Raw genomic sequence first — 26,434 nt, 5'->3', positions numbered from 1 at the left:
ATAGCAGCAATACAGTCTCACCGCCGCCCGGCCCTCACCATGGATACAGAAGAGAGAAGACACTTCCGGGTCGCGACGCTGGGTCATCTCTCCTTACATCCGGTCGGCGGGCAGAGAGGACAGAGAGAGAGCTGCGGTTCGGAGTTGGACCGCGCCGCCTGAAGCCTTCCCATTCCAGGCACTGGTCCAGAATCTATCCGTCCAGGCTGCGTCCACCATCCAGATGATCCAGCACAGGAGAGGACAGATCCGGACCGGCAGCGCCAAGCAGGAGGAGAAGAGGACGAGCAGCAGCTGCAGCCTGCAGTGAGGACGGTGCACCCTCTCCTGCTGTGTCCACAACGAGGGGGCCGGCGAAGCAGTGAGTACTGTCTCTGTGTGAGTCTGTCAGTGTCAGACAGTGAATCATCTTCGGTGAGGTTAAAAGAGGGTGAGGGTCCGTCCCAACTCCCAACGCTGCACTTTGCGGGGGAAAGGGGGTCGGGGGGGGGGGGGGGGACAGCTTTTGCATTATGATGAGCTACTGGACTGGAATGTTCCCATATTGTTCTAACTTCTTGTACATATCAGACATATCACTAGAATGGCACTGGCACTGAAGTTGAATACAAACTATTTTTATTTTACATATAAAGAGCCCATATTCTGTCTGTGTCCACCAGTGCCAAAAATCATAAATGCAACATCTACATGGGCTAATAAGACCATGTTAGTATATGAATGTTTTCTAATTTACAATAAAGGTATAATTTAACCATTTTATTCCATCTTGTATTTGATCTGCAAACTCTTTAAAGTATTGGTTAGGTCAGTTTCAAGCTTCACACTAATGTAAGATAGCAAAACTAATGTGTAAGTATGGAGGAGCCAGACGACTGATGGTGGTGGAAATGTCCATCCGACATGTCTAATTTCTGACTGCTGATCCCTTCGTACTACCAAAGATAAGTCTCTAACAGAGATGTCTCAGAGAACAACGCAGTAGTTGGCCAAGCAATGCTCCTGTGTATGAGAAAGATGGCCAATATGGCTGTCAATCAAAAGATCAACCGAAGCATTGTTCCGCGGCGGCGGCCGGCCGGGGGAGTGGAAGTAAGCGCTATAATTACTGAGTCAGTGGTGGAAGTTATGACTAAGTAAATGTGAATCTAATGTATTCAGCCACCTGTGATACTCGTACAGTCTGCAGCTTTCATGTTTGTTTTTTTTGTAACAGATTTAAATCGTGAACTGAAAGTCTGAAAGTAACATCTGTGCACATATACATCATGGTTCGCCGACAGTGTAGACTCACGGGCTGTGCGCTATATCCTGCGTGGGCTGTGCGCTATATCCTGCGTGGGCTGTGCGCTATATCCTGCGTGGGCTGTGCGTTATATACTGCGTGGGCTGTGCGTTATATACTGTGTGGGCTGTGTGTTATATACTGCGTGGGGTGGGCTGTGTGTTATATATTGCGTGGGCTGTGTATTATATACTGCGTGGGCTGTGTGTTATATACTGCGTCACAGATGTGTTAAAGGGGGGGTTGGGGGGGCCCACTGAGACTCGTTCGCCCGGGGCCCTCAAAAACCTGGAGCCGGCCCTGATGCAGGTCACTCATCATGTGGCAGATCATCGCATTGGCTGATGCCCTCAGATCCGGTGAGAAACAGACGAGGGAACCTGTCATGATCCCAATGGCAGGGGATCACAAAAGGACAAGCACAAAAACAAAACAAGCTGTAGGGTGATGGAACCTAAGCTGACCGCGATCCTGAACCTAAACACACAACTAGCAGTAGCCGGGGAACGTGCCTACGATGATTCCTAGACGTCTCGCGCCAGCCGAAGGATTAACTTCCCCTATAAGAAGAAACACAGACCTCACTTGCCTCCAGAGAAACACCCCACAGAAATAGCAGCCCCCCACATGTAATAACGGTGAAATGAGAGGAAAGCACATACGTAGTTATGAAAATAGAATCAGCAAAAATGAGGCCCGCTAAAGCTAGATAGCAGAGGATACAAAAGTGAACTGCGCGGTCAGCGAAAAACCCTTCAAAAAAACCATCCTGAAATTACTTGAACTCATGTGCCAACTCATGGAACATGAGGAGTAATTTCAGCCCACTAGAGCAACCAGCAGCAAGGAATCACATCTCTGCAAGCTGGACTAAGATAAAAATTAAGCAAAACGTGGAACAGGAAAATCAAAACTTAGCTTGTCCTGAAGATAACAGACGCAGGGAGCAGAGGTAAAAAGACACGCTGATTACATTGATAGCCGGCGAGGAAATGACAAAAAAGCCAGGTTAAATAGGAAACTCCCATAACCTGATGGAACAGGTGGACACCAGAGACCGCAGAGAACACAAGTCACCCAGTACCATCAGTAACCACCAGAGGGAGCCCAAAAACAGAACTCACAACAGTACCCCCCCCCTTGAGGAGGGGTCACCGAACCCTCACGAGAACCACCAGGGCGACCAGGATGAGCCCTATGAAAAGCACGGACCAAATCGGCAGCATGAACATCAGAGGCAATCACCCAAGAATTATCCTCCTGACCATAACCCTTCCACTTGACCAAATACTGGAGTTTCCGTCTGGAAACACGAGAATCCAAGATCTTCTCCACAACATACTCTAATTCACCCTCCACCAGCACCGGAGCAGGAGGCTCAAGCGAAGGAACGACAGGTACCTCATACTTCCGCAACAACGACCGATGGAACACATTATGAATAGCAAACGATGCCGGGAGATCCAAACGAAACGACACAGGGTTAAGAATTTCCAAGATCCTATAGGGACCGATGAACCGAGGCTTGAACTTAGGAGAAGAGACCTTCATAGGAACAAAACGAGAAGACAACCACACCAAGTCCCCAACAAGAAGTCGAGGACCCACGCGGCGACGGCGATTAGCAAACTGCTGAGCCCTCTCCTGGGACAACTTCAAATTGTCCACCACATGACTCCAAATCCGATGCAACCTATCCACCACCATGTCCACTCCAGGACAATCAGAAGGCTCCACCTGACCAGAGGAAAAACGAGGATGAAACCCCGAATTACAAAAGAAAGGAGAAACCAAGGTAGCAGAACTAGCCCGATTATTAAGGGCAAACTCGGCAAGCGGCAAAAAGGAAACCCAGTCATCTTGATCAGCAGAAACAAAACACCTTAAATAAGTTTCTAAAGTCTGATTAGTTCGTTCTGTCTGGCCATTCGTCTGGGGATGGAATGCAGACGAAAAGGACAAATCAATGCCCATCTTAGCACAGAACGTCCGCCAAAATCTAGACACAAACTGGGATCCCCTGTCAGAAACGATGTTCTCCAGAATGCCATGCAAACGGACCACGTTTTGAAAAAACAGAGGGACCAACTCAGAGGAGGAAGGTAACTTAGGCAAGGGTACCAGATGAACCATCTTAGAAAAGCGGTCACACACAACCCATATGACGGACATTTTTTGAGAGACAGGGAGATCCGAAATAAAGTCCATGGAAATGTGCGTCCAAGGCCTCTTCGGGATAGGCAAAGGTAACAACAATCCACTGGCCCGAGAACAGCAAGGCTTAGCCCGAGCGCAAACTCCACAAGACTGCACGAAAGAACGCACATCCCTCGACAAGGAAGGCCACCAAAAAGACCTGGCCACCAAGTCTCTAGTACCAAATATTCCAGGATGACCTGCCAACACAGAAGAATGGACCTCGGAGATGACTCTACTGGTCCAATTATCCGGAACAAACAGTCTTTCCGGCGGACAACGATCAGGTTTATCCGCCTGAAACTCCTGCAAAGCACGTCGCAAGTCTGGGGAGACAGCCGACAAAATCACCCCATCCCTAAGGATACCAGTGGGCTCAGAATTTCCAGGGGAGTCAGGCACAAAACTCCTAGAAAGAGCATCCGCCTTCACATTCTTTGAACCTGGCAGGTATGAAACCACAAAATTAAAACGGGAGAAAAACAGTGACCAACGAGCCTGTCTAGGATTCAGACGCTTGGCAGACTCAAGGTACATCAGATTTTTGTGATCAGTCAAGACCACCACACGATGTCTAGCACCCTCAAGCCAATGACGCCACTCCTCAAATGCCCACTTCATGGCCAAAAGCTCCCGATTACCAACATCATAATTCCGTTCAGCGGGCGAAAATTTTCTAGAAAAGAACGCACATGGCTTCATCACTGAGCCATCGGAGCTTCTCTGTGACAAAACCGCCCCCGCTCCAATCTCGGAAGCATCAACCTCAACCTGAAAAGGAAGCGACGTATCTGGCTGACGCAACACAGGAGCAGAAGAAAACCGGCGCTTAAGTTCCTGAAAGGCCTCCACAGCCGCAGGAGACCAATCAGTAACATCAGCACCCTTTTTAGTCAAATCCGTCAAAGGCTTAACAACACTAGAAAAATTAGTTATGAAGCGACAATAAAAATTAGCAAAGCCCAAGAACTTCTGTAGACTCTTAAGAGATGTAGGCTGCGTCCAGTCACAAATAGCCTGAACCTTGACGGGATCCATCTCAATAGTAGAAGGGGAAAAAATATACCCCAAAAAAGAAATCTTCTGGACTCCAAAGAGACATTTAGAACCCTTTACAAACAAAGAATTGGCCCGCAGGACCTGAAACACCTTCCTGACCTGCTGAACATGAGACTCCCAGTCATCAGAAAAAAACAAAACATCATCCAAATACACGATAATAAATTTATCCAGATATTGACGGAAAATATCGTGCATAAAAGACTGGAAGACAGAAGGAGCATTAGAAAGTCCAAAAGGCATCACCAAATACTCGAAATGGCCCTCAGGCGTATTAAATGCGGTTTTCCACTCATCACCCTGCCTTATCCGCACAAGATTATACGCACCCCGAAGATCAATCTTAGTGAACCATTTAGCCCCCTTAATGCGAGCGAACAAATCAGTCAACAATGGCAAAGGATACTGATATTTGACTGTAATCTTATTCAAAAGACGATAATCTATGCAAGGCCTCAAGGAACCATCTTTTTTGGCCACAAAAAAAAACCTGCTCCCAAAGGGGACGAAGATGGACGGATATGTCCCTTTTCCAAGGACTCCTTAACATAATTCCGCATAGCAGTATGCTCTGGCACTGACAGATTGAACAAACGACCTTTAGGGAATTTACTGCCAGGAATCAAATCTATAGCACAATCGCAATCCCTGTGAGGAGGAAGCGAACTGAGCTTAGGCTCCTCAAAAACCTCCCGATAATCAGAAAAAAATACCGGAACCTCAGAAGGAGTAGATGAAGCGATAGAAATCGGAGATGCATCATCATGAACCCCCTGACATCCCCAGCTTAACACAGACATTGTTTTCCAGTCCAGGACTGGGTTATGAGTTTGTAACCATGGCAGACCAAGCACTAAGACATCATGTAAATTATACAGTACCAGGAAGCGAATCACCTCCTGATGAACGGGAGTCATACGCATGGTCACTTGTGTCCAGTACTGAGGTTTATTCATAGCCAAAGGTGTAGAGTCAATTCCTTTCAAAGGAATAGGAACTTCCAGAGGTTCCAGACTAAACCCACAGCGTTTGGCGAATGACCAATCCATAAGACTCAGGGCAGTGCCTGAATCCACATAGGCATCGACGGAAATGGATGATAATGAACAAATCAGCGTCACAGACAGAATGAACTTAGACTGTAAAGTACCAATGGCAACAGACTTATCAACCTTTTTTGTGCGTTTAGAGCATGCTGATATAACATGAGCTGAATCACCACAATAAAAACACAATCCATTTTTCCGCCTATAATTTTGCCGTTCACTTCTGGACTGAATTCTATCACATTGCATTATCTCAGGTGCCTGTTCAGAAGACACCGCCAAATGGTGCACAGGTTTGCGCTCCCGTAAACGCCGATCAATCTGAATAGCCATAGTCATGGACTCATTCAGACCTGTAGGCGCCGGGAACCCCACCATAACATCTTTAATGGCCTCAGAAAGGCCATCTCTGAATTTTGCAGCCAGAGCGCACTCATTCCACTGAGTAAGCACCGACCATTTCCGAAATTTCTGACAATATATTTCTGCTTCATCTTGCCCCTGAGAGAGAGCCAATAAAGCTTTTTCAGCCTGAATCTCTAGGTTAGGTTCCTCATAGAGCAAACCCAATGCCAGAAAAAACGCATCCACATTGAGCAACGCAGGATCCCCTGGTGCCAATGCAAATGCCCAATTCTGAGGGTCACCCCGCAGGAAAGATATAACAATCTTGACCTGCTGAGCAGGGTCTCCAGAGGAGCGAGATTTCAAGGAAAGAAACAACTTGCAATTGTTCCTAAAATTCAGAAAACTAGATCTATCTCCAGAAAAAAACTCTGGGACAGGAATTCTAGGTTCAGACATAGGCGTATGTACAACAAAATCTTGTATATTTTGAACCTTAGCAGCAAGATTATTCAGGCTGGAAGCCAAACTCTGGACATCCATGATAAACAGCTGAGGTCAGAGCCATTCAAGGATTAAGAGGAGGAAAGAAGCAGTCAAGCTGCAATTAAGGCTAGGCAGCAAACACTGAGGAGGGGAAAAAAAAAAAAAAAAAAACTTCCTCAGACTACTTTTCCTCCTACTTCAGCCAAAACGATGACCAATTTTTTCGGGCCGGCTATACTGTCATGATCCCAATGGCAGGGGATCACAAAAGGACAAGCACAAAAACAAAACAAGCTGTAGGGTGATGGAACCTAAGCTGACCGCGATCCTGAACCTAAACACACAACTAGCAGTAGCCGGGGAACGTGCCTACGATGATTCCTAGACGTCTCGCGCCAGCCGAAGGATTAACTTCCCCTATAAGAAGAAACACAGACCTCACTTGCCTCCAGAGAAACACCCCACAGAAATAGCAGCCCCCCACATGTAATAACGGTGAAATGAGAGGAAAGCACATACGTAGTTATGAAAATAGAATCAGCAAAAATGAGGCCCGCTAAAGCTAGATAGCAGAGGATACAAAAGTGAACTGCGCGGTCAGCGAAAAACCCTTCAAAAAAACCATCCTGAAATTACTTGAACTCATGTGCCAACTCATGGAACATGAGGAGTAATTTCAGCCCACTAGAGCAACCAGCAGCAAGGAATCACATCTCTGCAAGCTGGACTAAGACAAAAATTAAGCAAAACGTGGAACAGGAAAATCAAAACTTAGCTTGTCCTGAAGATAACAGACGCAGGGAGCAGAGGTAAAAAGACACGCTGATTACATTGATAGCTGGCGAGGAAATGACAAAAAAGCCAGGTTAAATAGGAAACTCCCATAACCTGATGGAACAGGTGGACACCAGAGACCGCAGAGAACACAAGTCACCCAGTACCATCAGTAACCACCAGAGGGAGCCCAAAGACAGAACTCACAACAGGAACCCTCAAGTGCAGTGAGTCTGGACAGGGAGGATGCTGCATTACCGCAAGAGATGGTACGACCCAGGCATGTACTGAGGATCGTAGAAAGAAGTGCAGGGAAAGTAGAGAATGTGGACTGTATGAAACTATGCTGATGCTGTATCTGAAAAGGATGTGCTGCGAACAAAGGAAAGTAATATTTTACGTTATAAGTTGGAAATGGACGCTGTCTCTTTATATGCAACCACACCAGCAGCAGAACTTCAGCCAGCCCGATGGGACCTTGATGGTGCAGAAGGTGAAGCAGAAGGTATGCCGCAGAGGGGACATTATATTCATGTGACCGGAGACCAGGGAGCGTTAAAGCACATACTCTCAGCCACGACTATGGCCCTGGCCCTTCCCTCACACAGGAACAAGAAGCATCATGCTTTTATATAGAGCAGAGAAAATAGAATAATTTACTTGGTAGAAAGGCAAAATGAGCAATTATAAGTACACAGTGCTATGTAATATGATTATTAGGGTCTAGGAATATTTAGCTAGCAAAAAAGAAGGCTTGCAAAAAAGAAGATATTAATTAGAAAAAACTTTTTGATAGTGAGGGTGATCAGTGAGTGGAACAGGCTGCCTCGAGAGGTGATGAGTTCTCCTTCAATGGAAGTCTTCAAACATAGGCTGGATGGACATCTGTCTGAGATGGTTTAGTGAATCCTGCATTGAAAAGGGGGTTGGACACGATGACCCTGGATGTCCCTTCCAACTCTAACACTCTATGATTCTGTGATTAATATATTTAGAGGATAAAACGTTTGAAGGGACTACTTCTTTAAGTTATGTTGGTGACTTTGAATTTTAGACTCTGTGGCTGTTTAAATCATTGCAAGTGCATTCCAACTAGGTATTTATTTAAGGTCTTTTTGTCTAAAATAACATTTTGTTCAGATGGCCAAAACCATGTGTTATGAATGTGAATGAACAGGAGATCTGTGAACCATACAGTATGTCATCTATTAACCAATTCACAACATTTGACGCAAGTTTGCATCATGGTCGCAAAGGAGTTCCCGCAAAATGACATAAACTTGCGTCATGATGATCATGCGGGCACAGGCGCAGTGCCTGCACGATTGCTGCAGGGAACTCAGCATAAAGGGGTGTGATGTATTGTACAAAGACTATTTAGAGTCTTGTGCTTGGGTGCGAGGAAGACACAGACACAGGTTTAGTTATGACTTGCTTGTATTACTGCATACAAGTATGCCACAGGGAAAAAGGTTTTACACAATTGCAGGTACACAGGCAGGAGACACGGCAGGTCAGAGTAAACGTTAAGTTCAACATTAAGCAAAAACTGGTTCAGAGTCTCTCTGTTACTTCCTTTGCAAATGTACATTAGCATGCAGCAGAGTTCCAGTGTCCACAAGTGTCCAGAGATCCACAGTAGGAGATGGAAGGAATACTAAAGGTACTGTCACACTAGACGATATCGCTAGCGATCCGTGACGTTGCAGCGTCCTCGCTAGCGATATCGTCCAGTGTGACAGGCAGCAGCGATCAGGCCCCTGCTGGGAGATCGCTGGTCGGGGAAGAAAGTCCAGAACTTTATTTCGTCGCTGGACTCCCCGTAGACATCGCTGAATCGGCGTGTGTGACACCGATTCAGCGATGTCTTCACTGGTAACCAGGGTAAACATCGGGTAACTAAGCGCAGGGCCGCGCTTAGTAACCCGCTGTTTACCCTGGTTACCAGCGTAAAAAAACAAACAGTACATACTTACATTCAGCTGTCTGTCCCTTGCTGTCTGTCCCTTGCCGTCTGGTTCCTGCACTGACTGCTGGCCGTAAAGTGAAAGCAGAGCACAGCCACAGCGGTGAGTCACCGCTGTGTGACTCACCGCTGTGCTGTGCTTTCACTTTCACTTTACGGCCAGCAGTCAGTGCAGGAACCAGACGGCAAGGGACAGACAGCTGAATGTAAGTATGTACTGTTTGTTTTTTTACGCTGGTAACCAGGGTAAACAGCGGGTTACTAAGCGCGGCCCTGCGCTTAGTTACCCGATGTTTACCCTGGTTACCGGGGACCTCGGGATCGTTGGTCGCTGGAGAGCGGTCTGTGTGACAGCTCTCCAGCGACCAAACAGCGACGCTGCAGCGATCCGGATCGTTGTCGGTATCGCTGCAGCGTCGCTAAGTGTGACGGTACCTTAAGTCCAAGACTTCCAGGAGCAGGTCACAGGCTAACTGCAGACATGATTCAGAAGCACTGGTTGAACAGCTGAGGCTGCTTAAAAAGGCAAGAGGCAGAGAAGAGGGCGGAAACATAGAGGCTAGAAACTCCATACTGACTCAGGACAAAGTAGCTGCAGCAGGACAAAGCAAAATGGCCGACGGAAAAGTTAGGCTTCAATAGCAGAAAACAACAGCAGATATAGCAAAGATACTGAGAACCTTACAAGGGGTTGTCCACTACTTGGACAACCCCTTCTCATTCCACACACACACGGCTCTGATAAAATAAAAAAAGCCTATACTCATCTCCGGTGCTGGCGCTGTTCCCTTGGTGTTGGCACTCCCAGTCCCGGGGCTCTCATTGTATGACACGTGACCCTGGAGCCAAATCACTACAGGAATGGTGTCAGCACGGGAGTATAACCCTTTTTATTTTATCAGGGTCAAGCGTGAGGGATGAGAAGGGGTTGTCCAAGTAGTGGAAAACCTCTTTAAGTGAAAGCCGAGCTAAAATTGTACTCCAGAATTCAATTGTAGCTCCCTTCTGAGCCCTGCCATGCACCCAAATAGTAGGGGGATGGTATGCATATGGGTAATCGGTGTACTCAGGAGAAAATGCACAGCAAATTGTATGGTCCATTTTCTTTTGTTACCCTTGTGAAAATGAAAAATTTGGGACTGGAGCAACATATTTGTGGGAAACATTTATTTTGTCATTTTCACGGCTTAATGTTATAAAATTCTATGAGGCACCTGTAGGTTTAAGGTGCTCACCACACCTCTAGATAAGTTCCATGGGTGGTGTAGTTTCCAAAATGGGGTAACTTTTGGGGAGTTTCCACTGTTTAGACAAATCAGGCGCTCTGCAAACACGACATGGCGTCCGCTATCTATTCCAGATAATTTTCACACCAAAAGTCAAACGGTTCTCCTTCCCTTCCGAGTCCTGCTGTGCGCCCAAACAGAAGTTTTCCACAACATATGAGGTATCGGTGTACTGAGGAGAAATTGCACAACAAATTGTATGGTCCATTTTCTCCTGTTACCCTTGTGAAAATGAAAACTTTTGAGCAAATACAAAATTTTTGTGGTAAAAATATATTTTTTCATTGTCATAGCTCAACGTTATAAAATTCTGTGAAGCACCTGTACATTGAAGTTGCTCACGACACCCCTAAGTAAATTCCTGGAGGAGTAATTTCCAAAATGGGGTTACTTATGGGAGGTTTACATTGTATAGGCACATCAAGGGCTCTGCAAACGCAATATGGCCAATTTTGCGTTCCAAAAGTCAAAAGGCACTCCTTTCCTTCCGAGCCCTTCTACGTGCCTAAATAGTAGTTTTCCACCACATATGGGGTATCAGTGTACTCGGGAGAAATTGCACAACAAATTATATGATCCATTTTCACCCGTTACTCCTGTGAAAATGCTAAATTTGGGGCTAGAGCAACATTATTGTGGGAAAAAGCAAAATTTTCCTTTTTTTCTCTACATTGCTTTAATTCGTATGAAGCATCTGAAGAGTTAATAAACTTCATAAATATGCTTTTTATGCAGTTTTTAAAATGGTGCACTCTTGGGTATAGTCTGTCATATAAGCCCCTCAAAGTCACTTCAAATGTGATGTGGTCCCTAAAAAATAGTTTTGTAAATTTGCTGGAAAAATGAGAAATTGCTAATATACTTTTCTAACTTCCTAACAAAAAATATGATGTTTTAAAAATGATGCTGATGTAAAGTAGACATGTGAAAAATGTTGTTTATTAACTATTTTTGGTTAAATAACTACCGTATGTACTCGAGTATAAGCCGAGATTTTCAGCTCATTTTTTTGGGCTGAATGTCCCCCTCTCGGCTTATACTCGAGTCATACCCAGGGGTCGGCAGGGGAGGGGGAGTGGGGGCTTTCTAATAATACCTGCTCCTGGTGCGGTCCCTGCAGGTCCCTGGCTTCCCGGCACCCCAGCTTCTTCCTGCACTGAGCGGTCACCGTTACCGCTCATTACAGTAATGAATATGCGGCTCCACCTCCCATAGGGGTGGAGCCGCATATTCATTACTGTAATGAGCGGTAACGGTGACCGCTCAGTACAGGAAGAAGCTGCGGTGCCAGGAAGCAGGGACTGCACAGCGCCAGGAGCAGGTAAGTATAATGGGGAGCACTGCGCGATATTCACCTGCTCCTCGTTCCGGCGCCGCTCCATCTTCAGCGTCTTCTGCAGTGACACTCAGGTCAGAGGGCGCGATGACGTGGTTAGTGCGCGCCCCCTGCCTGAACGTCAGTGCAGAAGACGCTGAAGATGCAGCGGCGCCGGAACGAGGAGCAGGTGAATATTGAAAGTGCCGGGGGCCTGAGCGACGGAGAGGTGAGTATGTGATTTTTTTTTTAATCGCAGCAACAGCAAATGGGGCATCTGTCTGTATGGAGCATCTTATGGGGCCATAACGATTGTGCAGCACTATATGGGGCAAATATCTTTATAGAGCATCTTATGGGACCATAATCAACATTTGTGCAGCATTATATTGGGCAAATGTGTCTATGGAGCATCTTATGGGGCCATTATTAACTTTTATGCAGGATTATAATGGGACATATCTTAATATGGAGCATCTTATGGGGCCCATGATGAACTGTATGGAGCATTATATGGGGCTCCTTATTCAATATGGATATTCAAAAACACTTAACCTACTGATGTCTCAATTAATTTTACTTTTATTGGTATCTATTTTTACATTTGACATTTACCGGTAGCTGCTGCATTTCCCTCCCTAGGCTTATACTCGAGTCATTAAGTTTTCCCAGTTTTTTGTGGCAAAATTAGGGGGGTCGGCTTATACTCGGGTTGGCTTATACTCGAGTATATACGGTATATGGTTTAAGAGCATAAAAATGTAAAGTTTGAAAATTGCAAAATTTACTAAATTTTGTGGCAAAATTCTCATATTTTCACAAATAAATGCAAAAAATAGCATAAACTGACTATTAGCATAAAGTACAATGTGTCAAGAAAAGAAAATCTCGGAATCACTGGGATATGTTGAAGCATTCAAGATTTGTTACCTCATAAAGTGACACTGGTCAGAATTGCAAAATTTTGTTTGATCATTAACGTGAAAACAGGCTTGGAGGGTGAAGGAGTCAATAATTGGAACAATAGTATTTTTAGGTAAAAATTGTAACCTTAAGGACCTTAATTCACATGTGACAGATTTGATGCTGCAATTTCTCCGACTGTCCCATTCATCTAAATTGCAGAAATCCATGTGCTTGGCATAAAATATTCCCATTCAGATAAATTAAATTCATTTTTTAGTTGCTGAAATTTCTACGAAGCTGAGTGTGAAGATACCTTTTAAATACATAAGTGCTTAAGGGTCTTTCCAAGATATCCTCTTATGGTCTTTTTAATTTATATTGCAGGAAACACCATGTGAAAGTAAAGTATTAATATCACAAGGAAAAGCCATAGTCTTAAAAGCCCATTGCAACCTGAGTAAATCCAGCTCATCTGAGTCAGACAGCAGTGAAGAGGTAAGTAACGAGTAGACCTTGTACAATGGGGTCCAATGTACATTTTTTTCCTAAGCTTATGAAATGGCAAAGACAATATCTGCATTAACAGCTGTGGTACCGGTACAGTTTGAGATAAGCTCTGCAGTGATGTAGACAAGTTTGGAGAGACGGGTTATTATCACTATATTATTATCGCAATGATATTAAGGATACATTTCATCTGTTGGGAAATAATAGCTGTCACATTGTGGTGGTGGACAAAGCACAGTATATTGAGACTGTAATAGGGTAAAGGAGTCAATGGCTCCTGGTGTTAAAATAGCTTCTGTCACAGGGGAAGACCAAGGGCATAAGCATAGGGTTTAGGTCTCTTTGGCCCATGTGAAAAAACACATTGTCTCATCTATTTTGTGGTCTGTTGGCCAAAGCAAGGTGAGATACTAGAGTTAGACATCATCCTGAATGAGTACACCAGGTTTCGGTGGGATGGCTTTCACCCTTTTTTGATCAAAATAGGATTAGCTAAGTACCCTATGTTATTTACATTCTGGATGACATGGTTTTCTGTATGGCAAGAACTGGTGTTCTTAAACCCTACATGGATTAGAATGTGAATGAACATCTTGGGTAGGGCGGTCTCTTCACACGTGGTTGATGCGGCTATATTACATAGCCAACATAAGTCTCTAACAGTCACGGCTGGAGCCGTCTTCCGGCCACGGCTTTTAACCATTTAAATGCCATCATCAGTCTCTGCCCCAGCATTTAGATGGACACGTGCCATTGCTCGCTCACAACAACTCCCATTGGCCCCCCACAATAAGATCGTAGAGGACCGGTGGGTTACTATCACAAGTGGAGGTCTCCGCAAGTGGAGCTGTCATATAAGCCAAAGGCTGAGCTTCAGGGAAGCTATATATTTCACTATATATTACAATTATTTGTATCTCAATATGCTGTATAGTACATGTAATCAAAGGTTATGGGTAGGGGAATGGAAAAAAAAAAGTAAAAAATTAAATGTTTTTAAAAATATAAAAAAATGTAAAAATTCAAATCACCCCCTTTTTCCCTGTGATAAAAATAACAACAGAATTGCTTTTTTTTGGTCACCTCGACTTCCAAAAACATGTAATAATAAACACTAAACAATGACGGGGGGGGGGGGGGTTATGTATATGTTCTTAATAAAAGTGAAGTTTTAATTCATGGCCACGATAGGTGTCCTTTCAATTGCATTTTTTATTTTTATTTTTATTCGCATTGCATTCAGCATAGTACTAGCTGTTTTTTAAGTTTATCTCCCAGCATACAGTATAGCGAGTTTTATTTAATGTATAACTCAATTAGCATTGTATAATACATTACACCCAGCGGGCACATGTGCGCCTGTTTTGTACGCACTAGGGCACACATTCAATCGCCATTGTTTCATGGGGGATTTAGATCGTCCACAGATATGCTATTGTTTGTAGGTGTTAGTGCACAGCGGGGTGCGGGCAGGGTATCTATATATGGGTCTAGAGACAGTGGGCGGTAACCCTGATGAAGAAGTGCGTGACACTTCGTAACGCGTAGGTTTGGACTGGCCCCACTGAGTCTCCTTAGGCCAAGTGACGTCACTCACTGCTCGGCGGTGTCGGCCATCTTCCACGTGTATCCAGGGACGCCTCCGGCCAGGACGTCTCTGGCTCTACACGCAGCCCTTGCCTGCCATACCCGCAGCCACCGCTATAGGCTGTGCCTGATAGCTGTACACTCAGCTACCAGAGGGACGGGACTTGTCTCCGGCGCATCGGACTTCTATGAGCGCAACCTCGTCATCCGAATCTGAGGCTAACAGTCCACCCGTGCGACGACACCTACGTACCAAGTAAGGACTATATTTTCAGTAGTCACCATTTATGTGTGCGATCCCCAGGCGGTCATTTGAATATTATATAGCAGCTACCGCTTAGGATCATATGCGGTTTTGCATAACATAGAAGCAAGGACTATACTATCAGCAGTCATCTTTAATGAGTGTGATCCCTTATATATTATATATAGCAGCTACCGCTCAGGATCATATGCGGTTCTGTACAACATAGGATTATCTCGCATGTTCATTAGTTCTAGCCACCTGTAGCGCGGTATTCCCACTGTCATATATGTAATAATAAACATTTGATAACAATAAAAATGTAATCTCACCACACGAAAAACAAGCCCTCAGTTAGCCCCATTAGTAAAAAAATAAAAATGCCCCAGGAAAATGGCGACACTAAGCAAAACATTTGTTACAATATTAAGATTTTTTTCACACCACGTAAATAGAAATAAAATTTCTGCAAGTTTAAAATCACCATAATTGGACTGATAATCAAGTCATTTTAACCGCGCAAATGAAAGTTGTAAAAACAAAACCTCAAAAAACAATGACGGAAGTTCATTTTTTTTTTTAATTTTGAATTTTTTCCCCATTTTTCAGCACATCATGTGGTGAAATGAATATGGCCATTCAAAAAAAAAAAAAAACTGTTTGGCCTGCAAAAAAAAGCTTATTTCTATGTCTACGGAAAAATTAAAAAGTTATTGATTTTAGAAAAATGCGAGGAAAAAATTAAATCGCAAAAACAAAAAATTCTCTTGTTCTTAAAGGGTTGACCGGTAATATAGCAAGTGAGGATGTATAAATGATTACCATAAAGATTCCTTTATTTGCCAGCCTGGCATGTTTACTGATCCACAGGGGGACCTTATCATGCCTCACCCTTACAGTGGTAATCGTGCCAAAGGTTGATGTGGCACCAAGTATTCTGCCAGGTGGGTTTTCTGCTGAAGTGAGCATGGGGTGTATCAGGATTCGGCAATATATCTGCTTAAGGAGAAAGGGCACTTCATTCACTGTGACCCTAACCATTATAATATTGTGTCCACCGATGGGGACCTGATGGTAAGCTATGAATGGCAGATTCGGACTGCTGTCCTGCATTGGTTGCTGTATTATATAGTCAGTGGCACTGAGTGACGGACAGAGAGGTATAGGCTCTGTACGAGATGAATGTTGGATATTCTGCACATTCTATTGTCTGATAATCTAATGCTTTCTCTGTTACAACACAAGATGTTCTGGAGGGCTCGTAACTCTGCTAGAGGAAATCTAAGGACCAGACCGGGTAAGTTGTAAGTTGCAAGAACCTTTTTGCATTAGCGGTCCCTTACTGACATGCCATTTTGCGCAATGCATTTGTCATAATATAGATCAATTGTTTTGATGACACAACCACCATTTCCTGATCATAGAATCCTGATGGGCTATCCTTATTAGGAGACATGTCTCAATATTTATTCGTTGAGAGTTTGGAAGCCCCTCTGATCAATGAAATACCAGTGGCTATGTCACAAAGCCATGCACCTGACTGTAGCTGCAGCTGGTACTGCAGCTTAATCCTATTTAATATAGTATATTGTACCAGTCGCCGTTTCTTCGGTATATATATGCTTGAACTGCATAAACACAGAAGGGGAGAAAGGGCTAGCTGTACTGCCAAAGCCTATTTATTCATACATTGCATAGCGGTGCCCGGAGTGCTATTAACAATAGATTGCCTTTCATAAGTATAGGTGATCAATATTACAATCCCAGAAATCGCTTTACCCTATGTTTATTCTGTTCATGTACCATCCCAATGTTTACTCTTCCATTCACATCTTCTATGTTGCCCATCAGAGAGGTTCCCGTCACAATGGGATCCATATGGAAAGAGACATCAAAATGTGAATCCTCGCTGGGAAGAGGAGGAGGAAAAGATCCAAGAAGATTTCCTAATGGAATAGATGCCAGATATGTATGACTTGTAATATGCTCCCGGTTAAAGATACAAAGGACGGAGAGCAACATGGTCCAGAGATGGATAAATAAAATACAGATACACTGATATTGGTTTCTGTTAAACAATTTTTTTTTGTGGGTCTAATCAAAATCACTGCGTCCAATATATTGTATTGGTGAAAATTGGTGAGACTCGCATCTCTGCAAGATAAATAGACATGCTGCGGTCTGGAGAGACGCGCCACATGTCCGTTTCTGCAGGTGATCCCCGAGCATCTATGGACGCATAGTGGACGTGGGATTTCTTGAAATCCCATCCACTATGCTGTAACACCTGGACGCCGCGGGTTGGACGCTGCACAAGTACGCAGCATCCAACCCGTAGCATTTACTGATCATGTCCACATACCCCAAGGGTCAGGCCACACTCTAGGTTTGATCAGTTAAAAATATGCATTTAGTTTTTGCGTATAGTTGCATAGTTTTGTCAGTCCATTTTTAATTGCATGTAGTTTAATAGGTTCATTGCACAGGTATTCCATGTTAATGAAATCGACCTATTATATATAATCTATCACTAGGTTTGCGCTATCCCTTCTGAGACCATCATGATGAAAATGTAGAGATACTGATTCACATACTGAGCTGCTTGATCCAGTTTTGATAAAATCCGCTTTATTTGCTGCAGATCTAGCAGTTCTCTGAATGCTGAGCTCTGCATAACCCCGCCCACACCACTGATTGGCAGCTTTCTGCGTGCACTGTGCATAGGCACAAAGGATCATGTCCGCCATTCCAGGTGCTGACACCAGAGAATCCTCACAGTGTTCTGAGGATTCACAAGTCTCCTTAGTAGTAGGGACAGGGTTATACAGAGCTCATGAATATGGAGGACTAAATTGCAGCAGGTTTACTAGTCCTCTAGTGATAATCTCTTGTTGATAAAACAGTGATTTTATCAAAACTAAGGAAAGCATCCCAGTAATTTACAGAATCAGAGTTTCTGTCTCTACATTCCACTGCTCTCAAATTAGGGGACAAAAATCTTATGATAGGTTCCCTTTAAAGGAATATTCTCAAGATTTAGCTTCAGGAGCACACCGCTCCCCGGCCTCTGGCTTCCTGCTTTTCAGGTAGTGGGGTTCTCATGAAAATTGACAATCCAGGCAAGCAGTATGGTTGTGCTGCAGGTCTCCATTGTGGATTCTATCAGAGACTGTTTTGTGTCTGCGGCATAAGAAAGATGGACGACTGAAGCCAACTGGATCCAGCTATCCGACCAACTTCAGAGCGGGGCAAGCAGGCTCAACAGCATAGAGTTTGCTTGCGGTGCACCCTCGTTGCCTGGGTAACCGACCACTCTGACACTGCAGGGTGGCCAGTAATCTAAGCAATGAGCCGTACACTGTAACATTCAAAATATCTTGAGAATGAAAAGGATGCTTAATACTTAAAATTACAAAGTGCTTATAAAAACAAGCAGATTCACAATTTTCTCCTTATTTATAAACTTGAGACAACCCCTCTAAATTTGGGTCATGCAGTCATAAAGAGGCTCTGTCAAAACCAAGCTTGTTAATGTGAAAACGTCCCACAGTCAGTTGTATTCAGTACCGGTTTGATCAATTGTAGAAAATAGGAAACTAGCAGGTTGGGCTACATTACTGCCGACAGATTACCAGTTTGTCAGATACTGGTTTTGTGTCATACAGGTCAGACTAGTAGTTCACTATTCAATAGAAGTAATACAAAGAAACACTAATTGCATAATTTTTTTTCACTGAGTGCAGTAATTGAAGACTGCCTAGAAATGTGAGACCAGCTGCCATCCTGTGCTATTTTCATGAATAAAGACAAAAACAAACACAAAAGTGAGAAAAATATCACAAACAGGCTTAGATGCTGCACATAGCGCTACCTTATGTCACCAGCAGGGGGCAGAGTAACACAATGAATATTTCCTCCAGTAGAACTCTGTATGAACCTCATCTTTGTACAATCAATTTTACATAATTTATGACCTGAGACCCAGCGCTTAGAAGCTGCTGAAGATTCATTTCTTCAGATGTTCTGTAGGGATCGCAGCTATCTGTAGACTGGGGCACTCAACACTTTCAAGCGCTATTGAACATTCTGGATAACACTGTTCATTTTGCACACAGAGATTTAGGTGACATTACATCAAAATAAAGCACCTGATAGGGTGATAATGAGTGACAAGTGTTTCAGTGAAGCGTAAAAATAAAATCCAGTTTATTTTTTTTGAATCTTAAACCTTAAAATCAAAAATTCTCTTCTCTATTGATTTTGCAAGATGATAATGAACCTGTGACGTTTTGGAACATGGCAAATTCTCTACAACCCCAATTTAAAGGGGGTTACCAAGATATTTAAAGTGCCTTAGAGTACGAGTCCGCAGAGTTTCTGCTTCCGGCGCCGGTAGCCGGCAGTCATGTGGGCACAAGTATATGATTTCCATACTTCGGGCCACATTCCAACTTGACGTGTCTGGTCTCCCTCAACACATCTAGTCTGCATGTGACCGAAAGTATGCAAATCATGTCCGCCATTCCAGGTGCTGACACCAGAGAATCCTCACAGTGTTCTGAGGATTCACAAGTCTCCAGTCATATAGAGTGACTGTAGAATTGTACCCTAAGGTCAGACAGCCCCTTTAACAAGCTGGGCCAACATAGCTAGACTAAGTAAATAATGTATTACAGAAAGAAAAAATCTTGCCAGCACACCTTTAGTATTAAATTAATATGCAGGGCAATTAATTCCCTATGTGACCAATATACAAACATATACATGAATAATGCCACAGCACACAGTGACTAATGAATACTGCGACTAAAGAATGCATAACATGCACAACAGCTGTAAACACTAAAAACGTGAGATACTTAGTGAGCATTGTTTGATCAAAGAGCGAAAAACCATCCAACTACGTCAAGGTGACCTTTTAATATGGATGGACCCTAACCACTAAATGTCCTACATCTCTATGTGCCAAAACAGCCTCATCTGAATGTGGAGTGAAAAAATTCTCCGACAGCAGCATTTAAATGCCACCATCGACAGCTCTTATCCGCACCCTGCGATGCAGTTGCAGGGAACTTTTAGGTCATCATAGAGGCTGGGGGTCTGCTGAAAGTCCCTACAACGGCCATCTTAGTCCTCCTGTGAAGAACTGCAATTTCACTATATCCTGTGGTATTTCAATATATAGAATAAATGATATATATACAGTGCCTACAAATAGTATTCAACCCCCTGCAGATTTAGCAGGTTTAATAAGATGCAAATAAGTTAGAGCCTTCAAACTTCAAACAAGAGCAGGATTTATTAACAGATGCCTAAATCTTACAAACCAAAAAGTTTTGTTGCTCAGTTAAATTTTTTATAAATTTTAAACATAAAAGTGTGGATCAATTATTATTCAACCCCTAGGTTTAATATTTTGTGGAATAACCTTTGTTTGCAATTACAGCTAATAATCGTCTTTTATAAGACCTGATCAGGCCGGCACAGGTCTCTGGAGTTATCTTGGCCCACTCCTCCATGCAGATCTTCTCCAAGTTATATAGGTTCTTTGGGTGTCTCATGTGGACTTTAATCTTGAGCTCCTTCCACATTTTTTCAATTGGGTTAAGGTCAGGAGACTGACTAGGCCACTGCAACACCTTGATTTTTTGCCTCTTGAACCAGGCCTTGGTTTTCTTGGCTGTGTGCTTTGGGTTGTTGTCTTGTTGGAAGATGAAATGACGACCCATCTTAAGAATCTTGATGGAGGAGCGGAGGTTCTTGGCCAAAATCTCCAGGTAGGCCGTGCTATCCATCTTCCCATGGATGCGGACCAGATGGCCAGGCCCCTTGGCTGAGAAACAGCCCCACAGCATGATGCTGCCACCACCATGCTTGACTGTAGGGATGGTATTCTTGGGGTCGTATGCAGTGCTATCCAGTCTACAAACGTCACGTGTGTGGTTGGCACCAAAGATCTCGATCTTGGTCTCATCAGACCAGAGAACCTTGAACCAGTCAGTCTCAGAGTCCTCCAAGTGATCATGAGCAAACTGTAGACGAGCCTTGACATGACGCTTTGAAAGTAAAGGTACCTTACGGGCTCGTCTGGAACGGAGACCATTGCGGTGGAGTACGTTACTTATGGTATTGACTGAAACCAATGTCCCCACTGCCATGAGATCTTCCCGGAGCTCCTTCCTTGTTTTCCTTGGGTTAGCCTTGACTCTTCAGACAAGCCTGGCCTCGGCACGGGAGGAAACTTTCAAAGGCTGTCCAGGCCGTGGAAGGCTAACAGTAGTTCCATAAGCCTTCCACTTCCGGATGATGCTCCCAACAGTGGAGACAGGTAGGCCCAACTCCTTGGAAAGGGTTTTGTACCCCTTGCCAGCCTTGTGACCCTCCACGATCTTGTCTCTGATGGCCTTGGAATGCTCCTTTGTCTTTCCCATGTTGACCATGTATGAGTGCTGTTCACAAGTTTGGGGAGGATCTTAAATAGTCAGAAAAGGCTGGAAAAAGAGATAATTAATCCAAACATGTGAAGCTCATTGTTCTTTGTGCCTGAACTACTTCTTAATACTTTAGGGGAACCAAACAGAATTCTGGTTGGTTGAGGGGTTGAATAATAAATGACCCTCTGAAAAGACTTTTCACAATTTAAAAAAAAAAATAAACAAAGAAATAACATTCTTTTTTGCTGCAGTGCATTTCACACTTCCAGGCTGATCTACAGTCCAAATGTCACAATGCCAAGTTAATTCCAAATGTGTAAACCTGCTAAATCTGCAGGGGGTTGAATACTACTTGTAGGCACTGTAGATATAAATGATATATAGAATCAAATGATCGCAGGTTCAAGTCACCAAAGGAGAATAAAAACTAAAGTAAAACAAAAAGTTATTAAAAAATATATAAAAGTTTTATTCCCCCACTTTGCCCCCTCCAAAGATAAACACATTTAAAAATGTTAGAAAAAGCAACATATTTGTCTTGTGTGTCCAAAAATGTCCGGTCAAAATATACAATTATTTAAACCATGCACCAAAAAGAAATGGAGAAAATGAGAAAAAAATACATTGAAATGTCAGAACTGTCATTTTTCACTCACCACACTGTATAAAATAAAAAGAAGAGTAAAAATTTAACATATACCCCAAAATGGGTTAGTTCATTGCTCATCCCCATGTTATTCTAAGGGGCCGTGCACATGTCCGAAGTTTTCCTTGGACAGAGCTGGTTCGTGAAAAGAATCGCAACATGCACGAGTTGCAATCAATTATCAGATCGCAGTGGGCCATTCAAGGCTATGGGTCTGTTGAAAAAAATTAGACTGCACATGCATGGCATCTTAGTGCAGTCCGATTTCCACGGACTGACAGAATGGAGAAGATGAAGACAATTTGTTTGATCTAACACATCCTAGAAAATGGGATCCGACTATGGTCAAACTAGATTTTCGTCACTGTGCTGCACTACTCTGGTGTTAGCTTCATAATAATCTGCCCTATTAAATGTCTATTCTTCTATTACTTATTAACCTTGTGCTTGTAATGACTGACTGCTGGTATAACTTTTTTCCAGTGGGAAATAGCCCCTTTACAAAAGCAAAATCAGCGAGTGAGCGTTGTAGAAATGCCCCTTCCCATAGTTGGTTATCACCCACGACGGAGCAAAATACTCCATCATCGGGTTATTTGGTTCTTATATGTATAAAGTTTGTTATTGGCGGCACAGCGCCCTATATATAGTACATGTGCCGCTGATCACATGTATATGGGAACAGAATGATCATGTTAGTGAACCTTCTGCCCCCATTATTACTCATTGACCTGTGTAAACCGAGAAGAAAAGAAGTGCTAGACTACTTGAATATACCATAGCTGATTAGTGCCCAGTTTTGGCCTGAACTCGGCCGGTGTAAATGGGTCATTCGACTTTTATTAATATTCGACTCCTTAGATTATGGCTACTGTCTTAATTAATGTAAATATTGATCGTTGAATAAAGCCAAGGCCACCTAAAAACTGATTGAAAACATCCCTCTACAGCATCTCTTCCATGATGACGGCAAGGAGATCAAGAAAGAGTTAGGTGACATGTCATAATGAGTTAGGTTTGTAACCATAAATAAAATTATATATTTGGAGTTTGTTTGTCAAGACCTTCATTGTGATTAGTAGGTCAAATGACCTTTTTTGCCCTCTGGCTAATACATTATTATTAGTGATGAGCCGAACGTGCTGGGGTAAGGTGATATCCGCCCATGCTCGGGTGCTAACGGAGTGTATTCGACATGCTCGAAAAAATGTGTTCGAGTCCCCGCAGCTGCGTGTCTTGTGGCTGTCAGACAGCTGCAACACATGCAGGGATTGCCTGTTTGTTAGGAGGAAATCCCTGCATGTGTCGCGAATGCCTAAGAGCAGTGAGACATGTAGGCGCGGAGATTCGAACATGTTTTTCGAGCACGCCAAAGACAATCGGTTGGCACATGAGCATGGTCGGATATCACCTTATCCCATCACGCTCACGCATCACTAATTATTATTAAAGCCAACATATTTCGCAGAACTTTACGATTCAAAGGGGACATGTACAGACAATATCAGACATTACAGAGTAACACATAATTAAACACAAACCAAGAGGTGTGAAGGCCATGCTCACAAGATTTATAAAGAAAGATTTTTAACAGTAAAAAGAAAGCATTTGCACTACTAAAGCAGGATGGCACCATTGAAGCTCTAAAAAACTATAGGGAGAAAAATACTTTATCTAAAAAACTAATTAAAGCTTCCAAAAAGGAAACAGAGAAGCACATTGCTAAGGAGAGTAAAACTAACCCCAAACTGTTCTTCAACTATATCAATAGTAAAAGAATAAAAACTGAAAATGTAGGCCCCTTAAAAAATAGTGAGGAAAGAATGTTTGTAGATGACGAGGAAAAAGCTAACATATTAAACACCTTCTTCTCCACGGTATTCACGGTGGAAAATGAAATGCTAGGTGAAATCCCAGGAAACAATGAAAACCCTATATTAAGGGTCACCAATCTAACCCAAGAAGAGGTGCAAAACCGGCTAAATAAGATTAAAATAGATAAATCTCCGGGTCCGGATGGCATACACCCACGAGTACTAAGAGAACTAAGTAATGTAATAGATAAACCATTATTTCTTATTTTTAGGGACTCTATAGCGACGGGGTCTGTTCCACAGGACTGGCGCATAGCAAATGTGGTGCCAATATTCAAAAAGGGCTCTAAAAGTGAACCTGGAAATTATAGGCCAGTAAGTCTAACCTCTATTGTTGGTAAAATATTTGAAGGGTTTCTGAGGGATGTTATTCTGGATTATCTCAATGAGAATAACTGTTTAACTCCATATCAGCATGGGTTTATGAGAAATCGCTCCTGTCAAACCAATCTAATCAGTTTTTATGAAGAGGTAAGCTATAGGCTGGACCACGGTGAGTCATTGGATGTGGTATCTCTCGATTTTTCCAAAGCGTTTGATACCGTGCCGCACAAGAGGTTGGTACACAAAATGAGAATGCTTGGTCTGGGGGAAAATGTGTGTAAATGGGTTAGTAACTGGCTTAGTGATAGAAAGCAGAGGGTGGTTATAAATGGTATAGTCTCTAACTGGGTCGCTGTGACCAGTGGGGTACCGCAGGGGTCAGTATTGGGACCTGTTCTCTTCAACATATTCATTAATGATCTGGTAGAAGGTTTACACAGTAAAATATCGATATTTGCAGATGATACAAAACTATGTAAAGCAGTTAATACAAGAGAAGATAGTATTCTGCTACAGATGGATCTGGATAAGTTGGAAACTTGGGCTGAAAGGTGGCAGATGAGGTTTAACAATGATAAATGTAAGGTTATACACATGGGAAGAAGGAATCAATGTCACCATTACACACTGAATGGGAAACCACTGGGTAAATCTGACAGGGAGAAGGACTTGGGGATCCTAGTTAATGTTAAACTTACCTGGAGCAGCCAGTGCCAGGCAGCAGCTGCCAAGGCAAACAGGATCATGGGGTGCATTAAAAGAGGTCTGGATACACATGATGAGAGCATTATACTGCCTCTGTACAAATCCCTAGTTAGGCCGCACATGGAGTACTGTGTCCAGTTTTGGGCACCGGTGCTCAGGAAGGATATAATGGAACTAGAGAGAGTACAAAGGAGGGCAACAAAATTAATAAAGGGGATGGGAGAACTACAATACCCAGATAGATTAGCGAAATTAGGATTATTTAGTCTAGAAAAAAGACGACTGAGGGGCGATCTAATAACCATGTATAAGTATATAAGGGGACAATACAAATATCTCGCTGAGGATCTGTTTATACCAAGGAAGGTGACGGGCACAAGGGTGCATTCTTTGCGTCTGGAGGAGAGAAGGTTTTTCCACCAATATAGAAGAGGATTCTTTACTGTTAGGGCAGTGAGAATCTGGAATTGCTTGCCTGAGGAGGTGGTGATGGCGAACTCAGTCGAGGGGTTCAAGAGAGGCCTGGATGTCTTCCTGGAGCAGAACAATATTGTATCATACAATTATTAGGTTCTGTAGAAGGACGTAAATCTGGGGATTTATTATGATGGAATATAGGCTGAACTGGATGGACAAATGTCTTTTTTCGGCCTTACTAACTATGTTACTATGTTACTATGTTAAATAAAAGGTAAAAAGTGCTTATTATTTATGGTCCAGCCATCACTAAAATAAAAAGGGGTATTCATATAAAGCTGCAAGATCCGGTCCGCAGCCAGTATCTGTATAAGTACAAATTCAAAATGTTATTAACTGCATGGAGTGTGGAGTGTGTGGAAGCAGATCATAGAAGGGAACAGATTCTGAGGAAATGAAAATCAGGGAATAATTAGATTAGTGAGATAATAGGCCTATCTACAAAGTTGTATTTTATAGAACACTTAAAACTGTGTTTTTTGAAAATTAAACTTATTGTCTGGATTAATACATTCCAAAAAATAGGTGCAGCATGAGAGAAGTCTTGGAGATGAGTGGGGGAGGTCCAGATTGTAGAGGATGTTAGTACAGTTATATGAAAAAGTTTGGGCACCCCTATTAATCTTAAGCTTAATGTTTTATAAAAATTGTTTTTTGTAGCAGCAGGTATTTCAGTTTCATATATCTAATAACTGTTGGACGCAGTAATGTTTCTGCCTTGAAATGAGGTTTATTGTACAAACAGAAAATGTGCAATCTGCATTCAAACAAAATTTGACAGGTGCATAAGTATGGGCACCCCACCAGAAAAGTGACATTAATATTTAGTAGATCCTCCTTTTGCAAAAATAACAGCCTCTAGTCGCTTCCTGTAGCTTTTAATGAGTTCCTGGATCCTGGATGAAGGTATTTTTGACCAATCCTCTTTACAAAACAATTCCAGTTCAGTTAAGTTTGATGGTCGCCGAGCAT

The 26,434-nt window shown here is 43.0% G+C and overlaps 1 protein-coding gene across 1 annotated transcript in view; it reads left to right on the top strand.

Moving 5' to 3' along the window:
- Positions 1 to 17,061, top strand: part of SPP2 (secreted phosphoprotein 2) — a 37,806-nt gene extending 20,745 nt beyond the window's left edge. Inside the window, exons 4-6 of the mRNA XM_069735558.1 lie at positions 13,049 to 13,159; positions 16,248 to 16,299; positions 16,854 to 17,061. Of these exons, the coding sequence (XP_069591659.1) occupies positions 13,049 to 13,159; positions 16,248 to 16,299; positions 16,854 to 16,960 (270 nt within the window). The 3' untranslated portion in view covers positions 16,961 to 17,061. The remainder of the gene's footprint in view (positions 1 to 13,048; positions 13,160 to 16,247; positions 16,300 to 16,853) is intronic.
- The last annotated feature ends 9,373 nt before the right edge of the window (positions 17,062 to 26,434 follow it).

Source organism: Ranitomeya imitator, chromosome 7 (assembly GCF_032444005.1).
Source record: "Ranitomeya imitator isolate aRanImi1 chromosome 7, aRanImi1.pri, whole genome shotgun sequence".
NCBI lineage: Eukaryota > Metazoa > Chordata > Amphibia > Anura > Dendrobatidae > Ranitomeya > Ranitomeya imitator.
Note: the sequence above shows the minus strand (reverse complement) of the source record. Positions and strands in the feature narration are given on the sequence as shown.